Here is a 20,875-nt window from a genome sequence, read left to right on the forward strand (position 1 = left end):
ATCTCAAGTTGTATTCCTTTACCTAAAGAGCCTCAAGGTTTTCCTTCCTTATAGCTGAGTAGTTCTCCATTGTATAAAAGTGTTATATCTTTCCAACCAATCTACAGCTGAAGGACGAGCTACCCTCACTTTTTTATCATTCCCTGTCACATAGAGCATTATTTTCTTATCTTTGACTTTCAGTCCATAAATCCTCTTTCAGGTTAATTACATTTCTTATATAGACCATCTTGATGGACCCTATCTCCTGATCCACTCTGCCTGTGTTTCTTTTTATTAGTGTATCAAGGCCATCTATATTAGTGATTATGGCCAACCTTCTCTGCCTCATCTCTGCCATGCTATTTTTCTGTAATTATTTGTCTACTTTTCCCCTTCATTCCAATGTCTGCCCCATTTAGTGAGCCCCCTCTGCCACTGTTCGTGAAATCATGGTCTCTTCTGTCTCTCTCTCTCTCTCTCTCTCTCTCTCTCTCTCTCATCCCTCCATATTTTTTGTAGGGTTGACTTGGTGGTCATGAACTCCCCCAGTTCCTCTTTGTCATGGAAGCATCTTATTTTTCCATTAATTTTGAGAGATACTTTTGCAGGGTACATCAATCTGGGTTGGAGGTTATTTTCTTTCAGGGCTTGGAATACTTCCCTCTAAGCTCTTCTAGATTTGATGGTTTTTGTCAAGAAGTCTGTTGTGATTCTGATAGGTTTTCCTTTATAGGTGATCTGTTTCTTTTCTCTGACAGCTTTTATATTCTGTCCTTGTGTTGAATTTCTGGGCTCTTGAATATTATATGTCTAAGTGTAATCTGCTATGGTTATAGCTGGCTGGAGTTCTGTACACCTCATATAGCTGAATATCAGGGGCTGGGGATTTAGTTCAGCAGCATAAGTGCCTTCCTGGCAAGGGCAAGGTTGTGAGTTTGACCCCTCGTACTAGAAAAAAGATTAAATTGAATATCATTTCCTTTTCCTATGCTTCGGAAGTTTTCTTTAATTATTTCTGCAAATAGCCTTTGTATTTCATTTGTATTTACTCCTGCTTCTTCACTCACATTTTTTTCTTAAGTTATAGATCCTCTTGTCATCTTCTAGCCTTTGTATCGTTATGTCCTGGTTCCTTGTTATTATTAAGAGATCTTTCCTTTTGCAATTGCAAGCTGCAAACCTGTCTTCAAGGCCTGGTAGTTTATCTTGAGTCTCTTTCAAGCAGTTTTGCCAGCTTTAAATGGAGTTTTTAATTTCCTGGTAATCTCTTTCAATCTGTTTATGTATTCTAAATGTTTTTTATATTCTTCATTGAAGGTTTCCCTTTTCTCTCCTCTATTCTTCCGTCTGTATCTTCTGAAGAGGTGCTTAGCATTTCTTTTATTATTTGTCTTATCTTGATTTACTTGTATTAATATTTCTGTTTTAAGTTCTTTTATAATTTCATGAATATATTTCTTTATGTCAGATGCCATTTCTTTATAAACTACAGATGTGCAACCCCTGATCTCTTCTGTGTTTACGTCTCCTGGACCAGTACTGCTTGGGTTAGAGGCTGGAGACTGCCTTTTGTTTCTTCCTCTTGTCATGTTCTTGGTTTCTTCCAGACAAGTGGGTAGTGGGATGCCTGGCACTTCCTTCATTGGTTATAATTACTCTGAAGTGTAATGGCTAGAGATTGCTACCCTTTCCAATCTGTTGGTGACTACTGGATAAGTAAAGTATTTTAATTCTATGTGTAAGGTTAGATATTCTTAGCTTTAGGCCAATAAATTCTCTTTCTTATCATCTTTTCCTTTTCTAAAAATACGTCATAGAAAAACCTAAAGGTTTTGATGGTGTGTTTCGTGACAGCCACCCCAGGAACATGAAAACATTATAAGCCCTATATCTTGTGTTGCCTTTCCATCTAATACAGTTTCTGCTGCCCCTGGGCAACGCAGCCTTGTCAGGCATGGTTTACTTTTCATCCAGCTGCTCTACCACTGGCCCTGTATCTGGTTCTTTTTATTGTGTTTTACTGTATTTCCTAAATTACTGAAAACAGTTGATCACTGTCATAGAAAAGAAAGCTTAAAACCATTTTAAACAAGTGCCTCACTGTGGAGAGGACCTGTGTGTTCTAGACTTCTTCAGTGTCACTTTGGATAGATCTTGTTCTATGCATTCCATTTGCATCTTGACATGAAGGTGTCTGCTCATATAAATGGGGGTGGGGTGGGTGCTAGGAGGTGAGAAAGTAGTTCTTTTCTTCTGGGGAGTTTCTGCCTGTGGACAGAACTGAGCAGCTCTTCCAGATTGACATCTCCAGGATTATACGTATTAAAATTCTGCCTTAAAAATCTCTAAACATAGACAACCTTCATATCTCTTCACTTTTATCATTATTGGTGATACATGGAACACCGTTTGCTGAAAGTGTTTGTGCTCTTGGCACTGTAATATTTATTAAGAGGAAACTTCGCTGCCTCTTAGCAATAGAGTTCAAAGTAAAGTTTTATAGGTAGAATGAGGAAATATTTCCTTCTCTGGCCACACATAGCTTATTTGTTGTCTTGCGTACTTTCTTTCTTTTTGGTAGTTAAAGTGGGAGTTCTTTAACTTTGTCTCAAGGTATTTGCAAAGGGCTTATCTTTTTCTAAAATATTACTGTGAGAAAAGATGTTGAACATGCACACCTCTAGATGTCAGCAAATTCCAAGGCTTGAAAATAACACTGCTGGGTTTCTCTTACATCTTCTTCCTCATCCCGTGTCAGCCTTCTTTCCTGGTCCTCTTTCTGCACCTCTTTTTTTAGCCCTTCTTGTCCTCCTTCCTCTTCCCCTTCCTGTTCTTCTTCTTCCCTTTCCCCTTTGTCTTCTTTCCCCTCTTCTTCTTCCTCTTCCTCTTCCCCTTCCTCCTCCTCCTCCTCTTCTTCTTTCCTCTCTCTTCCTCCTCCTCCTCCTTCTCCTCCTCCTCCTTCTCCTCCTCCTTCTCCTTCTCCTTTCTCCTTTTTACCACCACACAAGGGCTGAGCACATAGGGAGCAGAAGTCCCTTGGAGCTTCTCTTATGGAAGCTCTTGGTTCCTCAGTCTCACCTTGCTAAGGTATCTTAGGTATCTTGGTTCCTCAGTATCACCTTGCTAAGGTATGAGGTTGACTATGAACATTTAGGGCACTTTCCAGGGAAAGCACAGTGGTGTCCTCAAAATTGGTATTTGCAGATAATAGTGAGTACACATTATATACCCTGCTGATCTTGAACAACACCCAGAGCCAGCATCTTCTATATCTGTATCTATATCTATATCTATATCTATATCTATATCTATATCTATATCTATATCTATACACACACATCATTTGTACTTCATGTCTTCTAGGAGCTGACACCCGCACCACCAAGATCCAAGACGCTGGGCTTGTGTTGGCAGACACACTCCGGAAATTCCTATTTGATCTAAATGTTGACAATGGCCTGGCCGCCCTTGGCTACTCCAAGGCAGACATCCCTGCATTAGTGAAAGGAACACTACCCCAGGTAAGAGGTGGAGAGCAGTCCTCACTCCTGCTAAGAAGCACAGAACTTCCCTTTGGGGTGCATCAGATGCAAAGACACCCCAGGGGCCCTCTAGTCTCCTCCATATCATGCAGCAATTTCCTTTTTGGGAGAGAAGGGCCCTTTATTTTGTGATTTTCCATAAAAGTGGACTTGAGGCAAACCTTTTATGGCAGAACTGAAAGGATGCTTTATGAAAATTAAAGGCAAAAAGAACCAAATTTATCTTGAACTATGTCAAATTTCCCTTTTTCCCATTTCTGCTTTTTTAAAGGTCCCCTATAAAACCTTGCAAAGCTATTCCTCAAAGACCACTAATATTATTTTCCATTATAAAGAATTATAAGTTCCTACTATTTTGTAAAGAACAAGCATAATCTTTAAGTTCAAACTATTGAAATTGCTTCTGAATGAATTTGGAACATTGGATATTTTAGATATGTTTCCCTCTCGGTCTTAGTTAATTTATTTAATGCTCTAAAGAATGTAAGTTAAATGTGCTACTATGCGGGGGATTCTGAAAATGGCGGCGGGCTAGGGGATCGAGCGAAGAGTCTCTCCAGAGAATTCAAACTCGAAGCTAAAAAAAGACAGCATGGAGAGGGCCAGACAAATCGATAGCGATTCTTATTAACCAAGACAGTACAGCTGGAGGATTTAAAGTCGCGCTGAGACCTTTGCCGACAACGGGAGGCTGCAAATCTCGCGCCCTTAAATCAACAAACAGACTCGTGGACCCAGCACGAAAAGCTGAGTTGCTTTTGGGGACTGCGGGAAACGGACCGAGACTCCAAGTAGCAGCCAAGTCTGCACCGCTGCACCAGAGCGGACGTACAAAGCGCGGGCGTTTCAAATTTAAACGGTGCACAGATATCTGACCGGTCAGCACTGTATTGGGAGCGCACGCTGAGCACCGCCCCGCCCTATCCTGGGAGTGCGGGAAAAGTGGGCAGCTTGGTGTGCGGCGGTCCCGGAACGAGGACTTGCACCGGACTCTGGTGAGTACAGAGAACCCCGCGGCTGCTGGGTTTGGCCAGAGAACAGCTGGCCCACCACCACGGGGAAATCAATAACACAGAGTCTGGTGCAGACATATTAGCCTGGCGGCAGAAACCGCAGCTTGGTGACATCACCAGGTCCCCTTGTAGGGAGGGCTGGTGGAAGACATCTTGAGTCCTGGCAGAGCCTGATTACTTGCTGGCTTCAGCTCTACACAGAGAACTTAGTGGGAGCCATCTTAGTTTTGGGCAGAGCTGCTTTTCTGGTGCTCCTGTCACAGAGAGGTTTGGAAGAGAACAGCTGGGACTTGGACAGAATCCTGTGCCATTACTCAGCTGCTTCTGATTCAAAGAGAACTGGCAGGAGCTACTGGGGCTAAACCAAGCCTCTGCTTGTGGCCCAATAAGCGGATACAAAATAGTCATAACTCAGTGACAACCAGAAAGTACAGCCTAATTTAGGAACTAACTGGCACAGAGGCTAGAGACTAGACTGTACCGCCCCTGCATCCCAGCCTACCCCAGATAACAGCAAATTGGGGAGGACAGCAAAAACTCAAGCCAGCACGCTTCTGAGAGGTCCTAAGCAATTCGGAGAGGGCCAGAGAACTCCAGGACAGTCTGAAAGAAACCAGAAACATGACAAAAGATAAAAATAAAAAAAAATCTCCAGCTGTTCAACAGGAGAAAATAAACCCAAGAGAACTAAACACTGAAGAGAACAAACACAGTAACCATCCTCTACTCGACACAGCATCAGCCGAAATTAAAAAGTACTTACATGATCTCATAGAGGAATTTAAAGATGTACTTCTGATCCAAGTGAGGCAAGATATAAAGAGATTAATTAAAGAAATGAAAAGCCCCGCCCAAGAGAACACAGATGGAAGAACTGAGGAATTCAGAAAAGAAAGAGAAGCATCTGAAGAAGAATTTAAGCATAACTTAGAATACATGAAACAGATCCAAAGAGAATATCAGGAAACTAAAAACTCCATTGAATATTGGCAAAATGCCTTGACAGAAACTAAAGACAACCTTCAGAAACTTGAAGAGAGATTTAGGGCTTATGAACGTGAAAGAAAAAGCCTCTTAAAAATAACAAGGAACCAGAAAGAAGCAATTCTAAAACTGGAAGATGATAAAAAGATACATAACCTAAGAATAAAGAATGTGAGTGAGGAAGCAGGAACATCCAAAAATGAAATACAAAAAATATTCACAGACATATTAAAGCAAAATTTCCCACGTATAGCAAAAAGAAATGATATCCAGATAAAAGAAGTATACGGAACGCCAGCTACCTACAACCAAAACAGATCTACGCCTAGGCATATAATAATCGAGATCCCAGAAATCCACCAAAAAAACAGAATATTAAAAGCAGCCAGAGAAAAGATGCAGGTTACCTATAACGGGAAATCTATCAAAATAACAGCAGACTTATCAACACAAACTCTTAAGTCAAGAAGGGAGTGGGGAGAAATATTCCAAGTCCTGAAGGAAAAAAATATGCAACTGAAGTTCATATATCCATCAAAACTCTCTCTAAAAATTAATGAAGAAATAAGATACTTTCAAGACAAGGAGGAACTGTGGGAGTTCGTGGCCACCAATCCAACCCTACAGAGAGCGCTGAAGGACATTACAGAGAAAGAGAGGAAGAGAAATCAGGATTACAGCTACAGTGCCAGAGAGGCCTCAGTGAACGGGGCAGACAATGGAATGAGGGAATAAGGTGGACAAAATATAGCAGAAAAGTGGAGTAGCAGACATGAGGCAGAGACGGTAAGCTAGTCTTTGGTAGAGACAGCTCTGAAACTATATGTAAAAAAAAAAAAAAAAGCAGAGGTCATTGCTAATGGTGTATAACGATTTAAAAGACACAGTAGTCCTAGTGCCATATTTAGATTGAATTAAATTTGTTCTGGTCTGTCCACTCATGTCAGAATTGAGGACACAGACCTCTAGAACCAAAAATAGCAGGTTATACCATGGTAACTATCCTTACTTTCCTATTGACTTAGGCTGAAATCCTGTATTACATACATTGTCTTACTATGACTGATCTTAATTGTATCTGAATCATAAGACTATTGGTTGGCCTTGACTGATCCTATTTGAAATCGGTATGCGTGTTAGAATCAACCCTAAAAGTAGAGGAAACTACTCTGAGCATGACAAGATGTAAAGGATATCCATACTGGTATGAATCAGTAACAGCTCTCAAATACTACAATGCAGTCAAAGATAAGTTTTTATAAAAATAGGTGTAAGTATGTTTAACTATAATAAGCCAGTGTTGTGGACAAATCTATTGAAAATAACAAGAGAAAACATAGTAGCTACGGAAGATCATTTATATTATAGTTTTATAAGTCTTATCCATTGCATGTTTTTCTAGGAAATTGTTTCGCTGTCTTGTTATGACTTGGTTTTCCCTATAATACAGAGAGGATAGGAACAAATACTCTGAGGAAGAGACCGGAAAAACCCGAGGCTTATTTTGTAGCATTATAATATAAATTCTAGCAATCTATTGCTTGCTGATTAGAATGACATTGGACTGGTTTCTTCAGCTCAACTTCAGCATATGCAGAGATGGGGACGGCTATCTCAAAGAGAATGAGAGATGCGATGGTAGTTGCTATTGTCTTCCCTAATTTGGAACTTGAGGACCTAAAAAGACTCCATCATCCTGTAATGATTTGATTAGTTCTATAATATGCAATAAGTATATAAAGTGGGTGAAGTTAGGGACAACTATTTGTAAGAAGCTAGAGACAGTTAGATAAGGTAGATCTCCAGTGGACTTGCTTTGAAATCTGTATTTCTTTAAATTGTTTTTTATTTTTTATTTTTTTTTAAATGTTCTGTTCTGTTTTGATATGGTTAACCTTACCCTCTTAGAGATGTAAAACAAATAGGTGGGACTGATAATCATATTACGGAGCTTTTGTTCGACCATAGAGCAGAATGGTTTGTAGGGTCACTTTTTTGAATGTCATTCTAAATACTTTAATTCTATAACCTGAACAGCCATTTCGAAGATGACAATTTGTAACTTATCAACTGGCAATTTCTTACCTTTTGTTTGTCTGTAATTTAGTATTATTTCTACCCTTTTTTTTTATCTCCATGTATTTTTTTTTCTTTTTTCGTTTCCTTTTCTTTAAATAAAAAACCATGTAAAAAAAAATGTGCTACTATGCTTAATTAATTTGGGAGAATAACAACAGATAGGAAGTTCCCTCTCCCATGAAGAAAGGCTCTTTGGATCTCTTGAGTTAGTGAACCAGATCCTAAAGGGCCAGGAGCAGTTCATTGCAATTCATCATAAAGTAGAGAGCTCTCAGTGCCATGAGCATTGGTTGGTGAACCACAACCATAGTCACCATAATCAGGACGCTCCATTGGTCCTCCAGGTCAATATAGGAAAGATGAGGACCACTTCAAATTATAGGGTCCTCTACCCAAAGGTCAGGCATCTCTGAGTCTCTCCTTGACATAGCTAGCAGCTCTCATACCTATTTACACAGCACCCTGCTCACCAAAAATAGCAGTGCCTTTTCCTCACCCACTCCATGTAACCAAGGGCCTCTAGCTACTGCATCTTCCTCATTTCATCAGTGTTCAGGATGCTGACAGCCTCACCCGCTCATAAGATAATATTTGTGTAGATTGGGTTCACAGGCTCATGTATTCACAGGATTCAAGTGGGCAACAGCAGTGAACAAAGTAATATAAGATGATAGGCAGAAAGAGAGGGAAAGAAGAAATTATCAGTCCAATTATTTAAATACAGAATGACCAAAATTTGCATATTGATCATTTTATAAGATAATATAACAGAAAACATAAAAATGACAATTTTATCAAATTTATTCAATATAAGAGTCAACTGGTTGAAATGAGATGTGTCAGAGTGGTGCTTGGGACACAAACAAATGTGCTGCCTGTGTGACACTTGGGGTAAACTATGAACTGGTGAAGATGTGTTATGTACCTGTACCAACACCCCATATTGAATGCAATCATTATATAATATAAGCACATACTAGTAAAAAGTTTTAAAATTTAAAAATATATAAGACAACAGGGAGTGGCAGGGAGTTTGGTGAACTAGAAAGTATGAGGCCCATCTAATTGTGTGAGCAGCTATTTATCTAAATTTTTTTGTCACCATGCAGAAATTCGTTCCTCCTCTAGGTAGAATGACCATATTTCAAGAAAAATCAGCAATTTGGATGTTTCTGTTGAATTTACCCTGGTTTCCCAATGTACAAATAAAACATGCTGCATGAGCCACCCATTTTCTTGATTTAGATTTAGGCTCAGTGAATCCAATTGCATCTAAAAATATAAAGTAATGAGAAACAGAAGAGAATGAAGTACAGTATAGCTCCTGCATCTACTTCAGATCTTTATTCTAACCCATCAGTCCAAGCGACTAAATAGAAAACAACATTTATTTTATCCAGAACTACTAGCCTATGAGTTTAATGAGAGCAAGACTTTGCTTTGTCCATCCATCCTCTCTTGCGCTTAGTCCATGGTAATAAGTATGTTAAATCAATACGTATTTGCAGCCCTTCCCTCCTAAGTCCATATAAGCCTAATGACTGGGTGGTGAAAATTTTTCAAGACCTTTGCTTAGACAACTAGAATTCACCTGAAGATGGAGGAGGCATAAAGCCTGTCTCAGAACATCATAGACCTTGTGGCCTCTGCAATTTTAACTTGGTTTCTTTGCAGCATGGTTTCATTGATACTATCCATTCTGCAAGGAGCCCTCTGAAAAGTCTGTATATAAATCCAAGGAAAAATGTTTAGGAGTCTATGTTTGTCCACTTCCAAAAATGACATCCATGATTTTCAAATGAAACTGTATGATATTCTTGGTAATTTAATTGCTGGTGGCCTGCCCACGTGTGACCCAGCCATCAGCACACACCGGCAAATGTTTACTCTTCTAATTATGCTGTGCTCAGTCCTTCACTTTCAAATACTATTCCAGACTGCAAAAAATCCCAACTAATATTAGAGATCGTCACTAAAATAGCAAGTTAATTAGATATCATTCTGAATGCCTCCACATACATGTCATAGTGAAAAATCACAGAACCAAAGCCATAATTAGATAAAATAAATTTCCTAATTTCACAAAAGATGAGAGGTAAATGCAACCTTTTGAACATTAAATCATGTCTTAAAGTAGGAAACCACATTTTTCCCAAGCCATAAAGTATCCCAAGACATATACTTTTTCCCGATGGCCATGTTTTCATGATTAATAAAAACATAGTTAATTTTATTAACCAGCACTAGCTCCACTGTGGAATTAATATAATTTATATATTATATAGGAGTCTATATATATTTATAGACTAAGTCTTTAGGGGAAGCTTAGAAATAAGTTTCTCTATTCTATAAAGAACTACTCTAGGAGTTTTTGTTTTGTTTCTCAGCTGCCGTGGACAGTTTATAGGAATGCCATGGCAATTTCAGAATTTTACACATATGAGTGACTAATCTGCACTTATTAATACTGCAGGACTTAAAATAGTGAGAAGGATACATTGGTTCCTGCAGAGAACATTGCTAGAAAGGTTACTTCACACAGTTAATGTCTGAGAAAGGTTCTTTTATGGGGAGCAACCAGGGATCGGTTTTCTCTGGAAGAAACAACCAGGCCAGTATTCTCAACCAAACACCACAGCCCATACTAGCGGCAGCAAATAGCACTCCTGTGCACGGAGGCATCCAGCTGCCGTAGCCATGCTGCAAGGGGAATGGGCAAGAGTAAGTTAATCTTCCAAAATGGATCTCTGAAACCTGTGGAAAGAAACATTTACATTCCAAGTCAAAACATTTCATTCCTGAGCAGAGCTGTCTGCCCAAATGAGCACTTCCACTCCCTGGTGGACAGGCCCGCTGAAACGCTGTTATTTTATGAATGTGCTAAAAGTAGAAGTCTGAATTTATTTCAACGCCCATGTTAATCAGTTTTCTTTGGTTTTACATGTCTATAAATAATAGCACATTACACATCTTCATTCTGAGAGTTTAGCTTCTCTGTGACAGCTGATAACGTCTAGAGAAATATCACTAAGTAACTTCTTTAATCTGTCATTGGGGCATTAGAAAAGTGCAAGAGGAGTTCAGCTCAGGTTTGGCCTCCGGGACTTCTGACAGTCCCAAACTGCTTCACTAAAGGTAGACGGGATTAGGTCAAGCGCCCCTTCGTCAGTCAGATGACTCTCATTAGAACAGAATAATGTAACGATCATTACCATCACCTGCAGCCATGGCAAACACTGAATTTCCCTCGACCCTTCCACAAATGTGTGTATGTGTGTGTGTGTCTGTGTGTAACCATGAACAAGTCTCTCTGCCTTGCTATGGACTTCCAAATTCTGTAGGAATTTTATAAAGAACCAGCGGGGATGTAAATTTTTCCCTTTGCCTCACCATATGCATTAGGATACTCTCCTACCATCTCCTAAATGTGCATCTATCCATCCTTACTATCTTACTTACCTATCTACTTACTTAGATATAGAGTCTTACTATGTTGCCCAGCCTGGTCTTGGCCTCGTAGGCTCAAGCCATCCTCTTGCCTCAGCCTCCTGAGTAACTGGAACTACATGCATGGCCAACCTTACCTAGTTTAGTTAACGTTTTAATTGTAGTAATATCTATGACATAAAAATTACCATTATTACTATTTTTATCCATGCAATCCAATGCCAGTATGTACATTCACAATGTCATACAGCTGTCACCACTACTCATTTCCAGAATTTTGTAAAATCAACCCAAACAGCACCACATTAAACAATAACTCCCCATTCTGCCCTTCTCTTGGTAACCCCTGGTGGGCCCTGGTAACCTCTTTTCTACTCGTACTGTCTCTGAATTTATCTGTCCTAGGCACCTTGTGTAAGTGGAATCACAATAACCATTCTTTTGTGACTGGTTTATTTTACTTATAATAATGTCTTCAGTGTTCATCCATAGTACACGTCAGGATTGCATTCCTGTTTATAACTGAGCAACATTTCATTGTATGGACACACATTTTGTTTATCCATTTATATGCTCATGGCCACTTGGATTGCTTCTATCTTTTGACTATTAAGAATAATTGTGCGGGGCTGGGGATTTAGCTCAGCGGCATAAGCGCCTGCCTTGCAAGCAGGCAGTCATGAGTTCAATCCCCGGTACCAATAAAAAGGAAAAAGAACAAAAAAAAAAGAAAGAATAATTGTGCGATGAACATTGGCATGCTAGCATTTGATTCCCTACTTTTATTTTTTTTTTTTAATTTTTATTTAAGGAGAAAAGAAAAGAAAGAAAAAAAAAACAGTGAAGGGGTACAAGTTATACAGATTTACAGAATAAAAAAATGCGCAGTAGGAAATCACTAGTTAATGGATTACATATTGCCTTCTTAGAAATAATTGTTCAAGTCACAAAATTAAAGCTTGTAGAGTGGACATTCCACCAATGATACTGCAAACAGTTCTGTTCAATGATCTAATAAAACTCTGTGATATCATTTTCTATCTTATACTTTTAAATATACATGCAGTTATATAGTTTAGAGCACTTTCTTTTCCTCTCTTTTGTACAGTGACTATTACACATTTTGGGTTTCATTGCTCCCACGGTTCTTGTTGCTTTTTTGGAAGAGAGTAAAACCAAATGTGACATAACAGAACAGAATCGGTCAAGTCAAAAGGGTGGACATAATAGATAATATAAAAACATAATACAAGGTGATCAACAATGGTTACCCTAATGCCTCCCGCTATTTCTAATAGAATTGCCTATATCATTAGTTGTAATACAATTGAACCAAACCGTAAAGAATAAAACCGACAAAACCAAAACATTGGAGACATTGTAGGTCTTCAAAAGTAGATAAAAGTCAACGAGAATGGGCGTTATAATGAATCTCATTATCTTCTCAGCTGATGCCTAAACTTTCGAACCTGATACTATCCAGCAAAACAGAATATAGGAACCTCAGTCAAAAACAAGATGGTGAGAGTAATACAGGGCTTCAAATCGAGATAATAGAAAGTCAAAGTGGGTTACTATATTATATCCTGCTATATTTTTCCCTGTAATTAAATGGGTAAAAATAAAAAAGTAAATAATGGAGTGGAGATTGAGAAAAAAAGAGGGCATAACAGCGAAACAGGGCAGATCAAAACATAACCATTTAAGCAGAATAGTGTTTCACCACCAGCTAATCCTGACCCAAAGATAGTTACCATATTGACTCCCTCCCTGAAGTCCTTGAGTACAACTTCATATACTGTAGCATTAAGTACATCAAAACAATGTAAATCCATTTAAGAGAATAACAGCATTATAGAGTATTTAGAATCGACTAACAGAAAATGAACAATGGTCTCTGTATAATCTCCTTGTCTTTAAAAGGTTTTTTCTTATACTATCGTACATAGTAAAATCCAATAAGATACAACCTGTTTAGACCATTGGAGACAGAAGAACAAAAGCTAGATGAGACTTCAAAACAAGATGGTACTAAATCAGCATTACCTATTAAGATGTCATTTTCTCCAAAAAAAGCTGTTCCTATCATCCAATCTTCTCTGTCTCATTTCTGTTGAGCTCTTTTTCTGTCAGTAGCTGTCAGTTTGTCTTCTTCGTTTTGGTCTCTGCTCTATTCGTTGTGGCCTCCCCGCCACTATTTCTGGGTTCTTTGTATTTTTCTTTTTTTAGAATATCCTGCAATACTTTCTGTAGGGTTGGATTGGTGGTTGCAAATTCCCCCAGTTCCTCTTTATCTTGGAAGCACCTCGTTTTTCCATCAATTTCCAGGGACAGTTGTGCAGGATATCTCAATCTTGGCTGTAGATTATTATCTTTCAAAGCTTGAATTATTTCTCCCCATGCTCTTCGTGATTTGATGGTTTGTGAAGAGAAATCTGCTGTAATTTTGATGGGTCTTCCCTTGTAAGTGATCTGTTTCTTGTCTCTTACAGCTTTTAATATTCTGTTCTTGTATTGAATTTCTGGAATTTTTATTATTATATGCCTGGGTGTTTCTCTGTTAGGGTTGTAGGTAGCTGGGGTCCTGTATGCCTCATACATTTGAGTATCTTTACCTTTTGCTAAATTAGGAAAATTCTCCTGGATTATTTCTGTGAGTAGCTTTTGTAGTTCACTTGTTTGTGTCCCTACTTCTTCTTTTATGTTCTTAATCCTTAAGTTATGGCTCCTCTTATCATCTTCTTGTCTTTGTATTATTGCTGTGTGTTTCTTTGTTATTTTTAAGAAGTTTTTCATTTCATTCTCCCATGTTTCAAGTCTGCCCTCCAATTCAGATAGTCTGTCCTTAGTTTCTTTCAAGCTGTTATGCCAGTCTTGGGTATACTTCTTGATTTCTTGATAGTCCCTTTGCACCTGCTTCACATACTCAATGCTTTCTCTGTTTTCTCCATCAAGCAATTCTCCCCTCTTTTTCTGTTCTTCCACTCCACCATCTGCTTTTTCCTGGGTGGTGCTTAGCATTTCTCTAACTATTCTGCATACTTCTAGCTTCAGGTCATTGATAACTTCATTCCTGAATTGGTCTATGAGGCTCTCTAAATGGCGCTTAATGTATATTGGTACAGTGTCCACTATTGCCTGATTCTCAGGATTGGGGGTCGAGGAGCCTTTTTTGTTGCTTCCCTTCCCCATATTTTCTGTTCCTTATAAAATGTAATCTTACACAGGAGGCCCGGCTTCCCTGCCTGTCAGCTACAGCTTGATCGAATTGCGCTGGCTAGTTGTTCCAGCTCACCGCTGCGCCCCAGGGAGTTGCGGAGGAGGCAGCCTACGCGGAAGTCGGTCGCTCCTCCGGGCCACCGTCAGGCTCTGGGATCTGGGCTAGGCCAGCCTAGGGAGTCCGTGAGCAGCGTCCCTCCGGCCAGGCACCTTTCACCAATCCCGTCCGAGAGGGAAATGCGCGGCTGCAGTTGCCACCGCGCCCTGCTCTTACAGGACTGCCCGCGCCCAGAAAATCCTCCGCTGGAGTCAGACTGCGGTAGGGAGTCAGTTCCTCGCTCACCTCGCCACCAGTCAGCCTTCCTTCCTGCCCGTCGCGTTTCCGAGACCGTTCCCAGACGCCCGTTCCCAGAGCTCGGGGGTCGCGTCTCTCCTTGCTGAGCCGCTGTGGAGGTAGCCGGCCGCCGCGCGGCGGGAAATCCAAACCGCGGTTTCCAATGGCGCGGAGTCGAGCCTCCACACCGAGATTTTTCTGTTCCTATTTTAGCGCCAGGACTGTATTCCAAGTTGGATTCTCTCAGCCCAGTTCGTTCCTGAGTCAGCAGAGCATATCTCTACTGGTTCGTATCTCCTTAGTCCGCATCATTCCTGGCCTCTGAGCCGAGCCTTTAGAGAGCGTTCAGTAGTTGCTTTTGTCTGTCCGCCATGTTCTCCAGAAGTCTGATTCCCTACTTTTAAATATTTTGAGTATATTCTTAGGAGTAGAAATGTTAGCTTATATGGTAATTCTATGTTTAATATTTTGAGGAGCTGGCAACCTGTTTTCCAAGTGACTGTACCATTTTACGGTTCCATTGATACACAGGGCTCCAGTTGCTCTCTATCTTCAGCAATACCTGTTTTTTTTCCATTTTTTACTAATAGCCACCCTAATGGGATGTAAAGTGACAACTAATTGAGGCTTTGATTTGCATTTCCCTAATGAGTAATAATGATCTGTGTCTTGTCATATGTTTATTGGCTATTTATATATGTTCTTCAGAGAAATATCTATTCAGGTCCTTTGCTCTGAGTTGTTTAGAGCTCTTTTAAATTTTTTCATTATTGAAATGTAGAAATAATTTTCATATTATGGACATTAATCTGCTATCAGCTATATGATTTGCAAATAATACATTCCATTATGTGAGTTGTTTTCATGCTTTTGCTAGTATTTTTGATATACCAAAGTTTTAAATTTTTTATGTAGTCCAAGTTATCTGTTTCTTTGCTACCTGTGCTTTTGGTGTCATTATTATCAGAAAATCATTCTCAGTCCAATGACATGAAGATTTTCCAAAAAAGTTTCATTTAAGAGTTCATTTAATGTTTATTTAAGCGTTTTAGGACTCCGTGCTCTTATAGTTAGGGTTTCACCTAGTTTTTTTTTTTTCCTTCATTTGATTCTCCCTTTTATCTAACAAATTTTTTTCTTAAAATTTTTATTTTATTATTTTGTTGTTTTTTGTTTTGTTTTGTTTTTTAATTGTTTGAGACAGGGTTTCGCTGTACAGTTCAGGCTGGCCTCAAACTCACAGTGATCCTCCTGCCTCAGCTTCCAGTGCATCGGGATAATTGTCATGTCCCACCACGGCCGGCTTACCTTACTGATTGTGATTGAGATCTGTTATACACTATTATATGAGATGTAGAGAGGAGGAAAAAATCCCTTCTCTCTCTTTTGAAACAGGCAATGGGGAGGGGAGACAGGCAATGAACATTATCTCTAAAAAGACATAAATGAAATCATTTCAGATAATGACTAATAGTATGAAGGGAAATCTAAGTAATAAGAGAGAGAATAATCTTGGGGTAGTGACGGAAAGAGCTCCAGGGGAGGTCTTTTGTGAGAGGTCCTCTGCCTGGACATGGTAGCTATTTGAAGAGGCTTCAGGGTGCCCAGAGGGGCAAGGCATAAAATTTAAGAGACCTTGGCACTGAGTGGGATGAAGCAGTGGGAGAGAACAGAGCTGTGACAGAAAGCGGGGCCAGATCAGGGCGGCGTCAGAGGTCTTGATTTTGCTCTAACTGCCGTGGGGAAGTAATAGAAGATCAAGCACAGGCTTGGACCAAGTAGATTTATAAAGGGAAATAGGGGGTAAGTGCGGCTACTTGGAAGAGAATGACCTCTAGAGGGAGATAGTGGAGCAAAAGCAGAAAAGGAATTTCAGGATGCCTCAGACACTGGTGGTGGGTGCTGGGGCAACCAGAGGTGAGAAGAGCTCAAATTAGGAGTTCACTTTGAAGAGGATCTGGCAGACTTGCTGATGGGTTGGACTTGGAGAACGAGGGGAAAGGAACTCAAGAATAGCTCCTAGACTTCTGTCTGGCCTACTGAGTGTTGTTTCTGACATGAAAATGAGAGGAGCAGGTAGAGTGAAAATTCCATTTCATTCCATTTGTGTGGTGTGATCGCGAGATACCAATATCTCCTGGCCCAGCCTCTTCATTCAGCTAAGTGTCAAGCACATATTTACTGTGTGTGAAGCACTCTAACACACAAGGCCATAGCGCAGTCCAAGTCTCCCTGTTTTCCAGGTAGGCTGCAAACACATGCTTACCCTCAGAAAGCAGACCGAGCCACCCAGGAAATGGAGCCCCTGGCAATCATCACATCTTTTAGTTCCCTGTCCCTGAAGGGTAAACGAGCCATAGGATAAATAGCTGTAGGCATGCAGGCTGTCTCACAGTAATTGTTGGAAATTAAGACAATCACTGAACTAGTTTCTACTAATTAAGCAGACATAAAGCCTTGGTTAATGGGAGGGTAGGCACAGTTGTTTCATGTAGCCTGAACGCTCACGCCTTACAGAAGCCCTTTTGAATATACCTAAGTTGCAAAACTGCTCTTGGATGTCAGGATGACCAGTTAGGTTTTCTCTGTTCTCACTGTGCCTGGAACAGGGCTCTCTGCACTCAGAGAACTGACAGAGATTGTTGAAGGTATTTTTCTAGCAGCCGACTTAGTTCTGTGTATTGGCCAGAAGGCTATTGTCAGTGCAGAGATCTAATGGCGATGACTTTTGAGAGCTTCATTGGGAAAGATGTATTACTTAGTAAACCTCAGAGTAGGGAATTAGATAGAACAAAGTACACAGGAAGTATGATTTTTGAAGATATGATAATTATCAAGTTATTTCTTATGACCAATTTATATAACCTACCTTTTACAGTTTTTGTAAGCCCTGGGTAATTACATTTATTTACTGTTGCAGGAGCGGGTCACCAAGCTTGCACCCTGCCCCCAGTCAGAAGAGGATCTGTCTGCACTCTTTGAAGCTTCAATGGAATTGTATTAATTGCGATTTTAACTGAAAGAATTACCATTGGCTTTTGTAATTCTGAGGAAAAAAAAGTTGATCTGGCTAGAGCTCTGTCTTTTCAAAGTTCCACATACAACTTTCCTGTTACTTGTTTGAATGAGATATAAATTTGTCCCGTAGGAGTTTCCCTGGTGTTCTAAGTCAAGCTATTTCAATAAAACAGGCTAAACAAATGCCCACTATGTCAGATCCATTGACCAGGTATCGAGGGTCAGTGTTCTTCTGCCAAACCCCACAGAACATGTGCGTCTGCTCCATGTATATTAAATGGGCTAAAACCTAGTACCCAGTAACTGCATGTCTCTAGAAAATTATCTTACAAAAATACTAGCATAAGTATACTTTTAAAATGAAAAGGAGTTTCTAGTAATACTTTTTGAAATAATAAAAATTTCAATTTTTATTTCAACCTAAATATTCAATAATAGTATCTAGATTAATAAATCAAAATATATTGAACAGTGGGTTGCTATAGTGTCATTAGTAAAGATGAAAAACTCTGTTGAAAATACATCAATTGCATAATAGATGCTGGCCAAAAATGTTGCAGAAAATTATATGTTAATATGGTCTGATTTTTACTTTACCTACTATATATTTTGCCCATCAAAATATTAAGTTTTGGGGGCTGAGGATTTGGCTCAGCGGCATAAGCACCTGCCTTGCAAGTAGGCAGTCGTGAGTTCGATCCTCAGTACCGATAAAAAGGAAAAAGACAAATAAATAAATAAATAAATAAATAAATAAAATATTAAGTTCTCACTAAACAGATGGAATTAGGAATTAGGAGAGTTGAAAGAAAATTTTCACTTTGAGTTTTATACTTTTACTTTATATTTTGTAGATATCTATCATTTGTATTGGTTAAAACAAGGTATTTGTCTTTAAAGGGCAGAGGAGTTGGGAATATAGCTTGGTGTGGAGGACTTGCCTATTATATACAAGGTTCTCACTTCAATCTTAGCATCACAAAAGGTAAATAATAAAAGGAAAAGGAAAAGAAAAAATACCATTTTAGTGTTTCATGTCAGACTCATCTAATTTGATAAAAATACTATAAGTAATATCCAGAAGGCAAAATCAAATTCAAAGGGGTAAAATATTAAAGACAAATCTCATAGTGAGTAAATTATTCTCTTGAGAAAAACACTAACATCCTATATGATAAATCTTTCTTTGGAAAAATGGATCTAATTCTCAGAGTAGGTTGATTCAGAAGCAAGCAGTTCTATAGTTTAGATTTCAGCCTTGCAAGTAGGATTCAAGTAGCATGATAATCTTCCTCCCTGATATTCCCAGACTACAGAAATTTCATGACTCATTTTTTTCAGAAAGATTACCACACTAAAAAAATCATAATAATAAAAATAAAAGAATTACCACATTGAGGTTTGCCTGCTCAAGCTTTGGCATTGAAGATCTCAGTATTCCTAAAGATTTTCTCATGTATTTAATTGAAATTTTAATCTATAAATGGGTAATGTACATATAATTAGATTGGGATAAAAAATGGAATAAGTGATACTGTACCATTTGACTGCCAGAGGCCCTCTCTATTTTGTTGTTGCTGTTGTTTTTTTCTTTTAAGACTTAAAAATAATGTTTAGGGCTAGAAAGCTCAGCAGCACAGCACCTACCTGACAAGTGCAAGGGTCTGAGTTCCATTTCCAGTACCATAAAAATAATGTTTATTGGAGGTCTTCACAAATTATGAAAGTAAAATATGTTTAAAACATGTAACTGCTAATACAGTACAATGATAAGGACAAAATAATTATACATTTTGCACCATCCAAATGATAACTATTGTGAAATACTTTGTATATGTTCTTGCAATCAGATACATTTTTTTTATTTAGAAGTGACATTGTAAACTAATTCCTACAAAGCAGAAAAGTCTGGACAAGGAATGTAGCTTAGTTATAGAATGTAGGTTCTAGTTTCAATTTCCAGGACTACAAATTATAATAATAGTAATTTCTACAAAGCACTGAAATTGTTTATAGCAGGTTCCTTGAAGGCAAACCTAAGACCACACCAACGGAATTTCAGCTACACCTTGCAGACCTCATCTAGCTAAAATTCCTTCCAGCTTTTCAGCAGAATCATGGAATGTGAAAGCAGAAGCCAAGTATAAATGAGGAAGAAAAATAAACTCTTTGCCAATCTGAGATCCTTCAGGAAATTTCAGTAAAAGTTTCTAATGAATATTTGAAGAGACATTGGCAGAGCAAAAATTTCGTATATATGTATATATATATCCATATATTTAAATATATATGCTCAAGTCTCATAAATATTTATAGACATCCTCCCTTCCATATGATTTAAATCATTTCTAGATTACTTATAGTACCTAACACAATGTAAACACTATGTAAGTATCTGTTATGCTGTATTTTTCTGAAATAAAGGTAAGAAAAAAATTCTGCACGTTTAGTACAGATGCAATCAGTGTAGGCCTAAGTACTAGCATGCAAGTGAGACTCAAAACAAGAAGTGCTCACAGTGCTGTTGGAGGAGAACGCAGATCTGCAAAATAGTAGGAGGCTACAGCAAAGTGCGCCTCCACACCGCTTCGTTCACATGATCTAGCATGGTGCACGGTGCACAGCAAATTCAAGTTTTAAATATTTGGGACTTTCCAAAAATCTTCATCTCCAGTAGTTTCAATCTGTATTTGGTTGAATCACAGATGTGGAACCTATATAGACAGCCAGCTCTACATTCTGCAATGTAATATAACATCTTAGAAATGCATTAGACTGGAAACCAAGGGCCCTGGGTTTGGCTTCAGTCTTCTCTGAGTCTTCCTTTCCTTAACCAGTGCCTCTTCCAGCTTATAAATGCCATGACTAGATCTGATGTGTTACCTTAATGTGATATTTTTGACTTAAGGAAAATTAATGTAAAATAATTTGAGTGATAAAAATGAAATCTCAGACTCTCTGATGCCTTACCTAACAGTAGCCAGATGTCTAAATGTGACTCACCAGAAGAAGTGTTGGGTGTTCCTATTGATGATGACTCTGTAGAGGAGGAATTTAAAGGGCAAGTATGAAGAAACAGATTTAGGAAGCTGTAATTTTTTCTTTATTTTGATACCATCATTTTGGTCTTTACATTTTGAAAATATGGTAAAGTTATGTTCTGTGACTTAAACAGCAATTTTTAAAGTGTGTAATAGGAGATCAGATCCATTTCTATAAACCATCATCATGTTGCAGAGACAATAATTAAGTACATT

General features: G+C 38.8%; 1 protein-coding gene across 5 annotated transcripts in view; it reads left to right on the forward strand.

Moving 5' to 3' along the window:
* The window catches only part of Adhfe1 (alcohol dehydrogenase iron containing 1), a 42,709-nt gene extending 24,908 nt beyond the window's left edge, over positions 1 to 17,801 (forward strand). For 3 of the 5 annotated variants that reach the window (XM_023561652.2, XM_063257395.1, XM_063257396.1), the window contains one exon: positions 3,346 to 3,666. In XM_023561652.2, the coding sequence (XP_023417420.2) occupies positions 3,346 to 3,656 (311 nt within the window). In that variant the 3' untranslated portion in view covers positions 3,657 to 3,666. Of the gene's footprint in view, positions 1 to 3,345; positions 3,667 to 17,520 lie in introns of those variants that run through there. The other 2 variants (XR_010050158.1, XM_003480070.5) reach the window with 1 other exon arrangement.
* Positions 17,802 to 20,875: the final 3,074 nt, after the last annotated feature.

The sequence above is a fragment of the Cavia porcellus genome, unplaced genomic scaffold (assembly GCF_034190915.1).
Source record: "Cavia porcellus strain 051 isolate PalLab524CR breed Dunkin Hartley unplaced genomic scaffold, mCavPor4.1 scaffold_10, whole genome shotgun sequence".
Classification (NCBI taxonomy): domain Eukaryota; kingdom Metazoa; phylum Chordata; class Mammalia; order Rodentia; family Caviidae; genus Cavia; species Cavia porcellus.